The sequence below is a fragment of the Dipodomys merriami genome, unplaced genomic scaffold (assembly GCF_024711535.1).
Source record: "Dipodomys merriami isolate MVZ:Mamm:240054 unplaced genomic scaffold, mDipMer1.0.p SCAF_24, whole genome shotgun sequence".
Taxonomy (NCBI): domain Eukaryota; kingdom Metazoa; phylum Chordata; class Mammalia; order Rodentia; family Heteromyidae; genus Dipodomys; species Dipodomys merriami.
The window spans coordinates 16,174,664-16,176,208 of NW_027203826.1; the positions used below are offsets into that span (position 1 = coordinate 16,174,664).

Sequence of the window (1,545 nt, forward strand, 5' to 3'; positions counted from 1 at the left end):
AAATGAACGAAATTATGCCATATGTAGAAAAATGGATGGAAACAGAAATTATCATTTTAAACAAAATTGAAGACAGATTTGGAGAAGTATGTGTTTCCTCTTATTTGTAATCTATATCTCAAAAAGCAAAAAAAAAGAAAAAAAATCATTGATGAAATATTAGAGAATGAGGGGAACTGGAAGAAGTTGGAAAAGGAGTAAGTATGAGTACTATGGGGTGTAAACATGATCCAAGTATTTTCTATGTAGAAATGAAAACATCATGATGCAAACTGTTATTTTTACAATTAAAATATGCTACTATAAAAGGAATTGCTATTTCTCAGCTTCCACTTTTAGCATCATTTCAATACCTTGCTAATTCTAGAACCCCACAGAACTTTCCTGAGAGCTGATTTAATATCCCTGTTCCTCAAACAGTATATAATTGGATTCAAGGAAGGAGGTGCTACAGAGTAGAACACAGACACCAGAACATCTACAATAGAGGATGTATCCGACACTGGCTTCAAGTAAGCAACAGCGCCTGTCACCAGGAATGTACTGACAACCACAAGATGAGGCACACACGTGGAAAAGGCTTTGGGTTGGCTTTGTCTGGAAGGGATTGTTAAGACTGTGGAGAAAATATACACATAGGAGACCACAATGCAAACCAAACATGAGAAGGCATAGCACACACCAATAGCCACACTGACATTAATGGTTACGTGTTCTTTAGAACAGGAGAGCTTTAACAATGTGGGGACGTCACAGAAGAACTGATATATCCTGTTGGAGCCACAAAAGTCCAGAGAGAATGTCCCAGCAGAGTACAAGATTCCCAAGACACTACCATTAAGCCAGGACAGAGTCACTAGCAAGACCGAGAACCCTCTGTTCATGATGGCCTCATAGCGTAGAGGGCAGCAGATGGCCACATAGCGGTCGTAGGACATGGCAGTGAGAATTCCAATCTCCGATCCAGTGAGTAGGACCACCACAAAGAGCTGTAGTGCACACCCTAGGAAGGAGATGGAATCAGACAGGGTGACAGAATTGAAAATGGACTTGGGGATGGTGGCAGAAATGAGACACAGATCTAAGAAGGACAGATGCCTAAGGAAGTAGTACATTGGGGTGTGGAGGTGTTGGTCAAGGATGGTGAGGATGATGATGACCAAATTCTCCAAAAGAGCCATCAGGTAGATGAAGGAGAAGAGTGAGGCATGCAGTCTCAGCAGCATTGGACTTTCAGCCAGTCTCAGGAGCAAGAATTCCACTATCACTGTCTGATTTGACATGTTAGAAAATTACTAGACACCTATGGAAAAAATTGACATATACATTAACAAAAAATAACATCATTTCTTTATTTATGTTTGAGTCATGTATCATTTTAGACAGGAGAATTAAAAGCCTCTCAAATACTATGATATTCATACTTCCATTCATCTCAACATTAAAGCAACTATGAGTCCCCAACATATTTTGACTTAAATTTATTGTAAAATAACTCCACTTTTTCCTTAGTAACTTGAAATGTCTCAATGATTTTTCCATAAT

The 1,545-nt window shown here is 39.0% G+C and overlaps 1 protein-coding gene across 1 annotated transcript; it reads right to left on the reverse strand.

Moving 5' to 3' along the window:
- Positions 1 to 341: 341 nt before the first annotated feature.
- On the reverse strand, positions 342 to 1,283 carry LOC138835532 (olfactory receptor 14K1-like). Its single transcript, XM_070034022.1, has one exon. It carries the CDS (start codon positions 1,281 to 1,283, stop codon positions 342 to 344), a length of 942 nt encoding a protein of 313 aa, XP_069890123.1.
- Positions 1,284 to 1,545: the final 262 nt, after the last annotated feature.

Excerpts from the sequence above, each read along its gene's own strand:
- LOC138835532 (XM_070034022.1), bottom strand. The coding sequence starts at position 1,283 with ATGTCAAATCAGACAGTGATAGTGGAATTCTTGCTCCTGAGACTGGCT.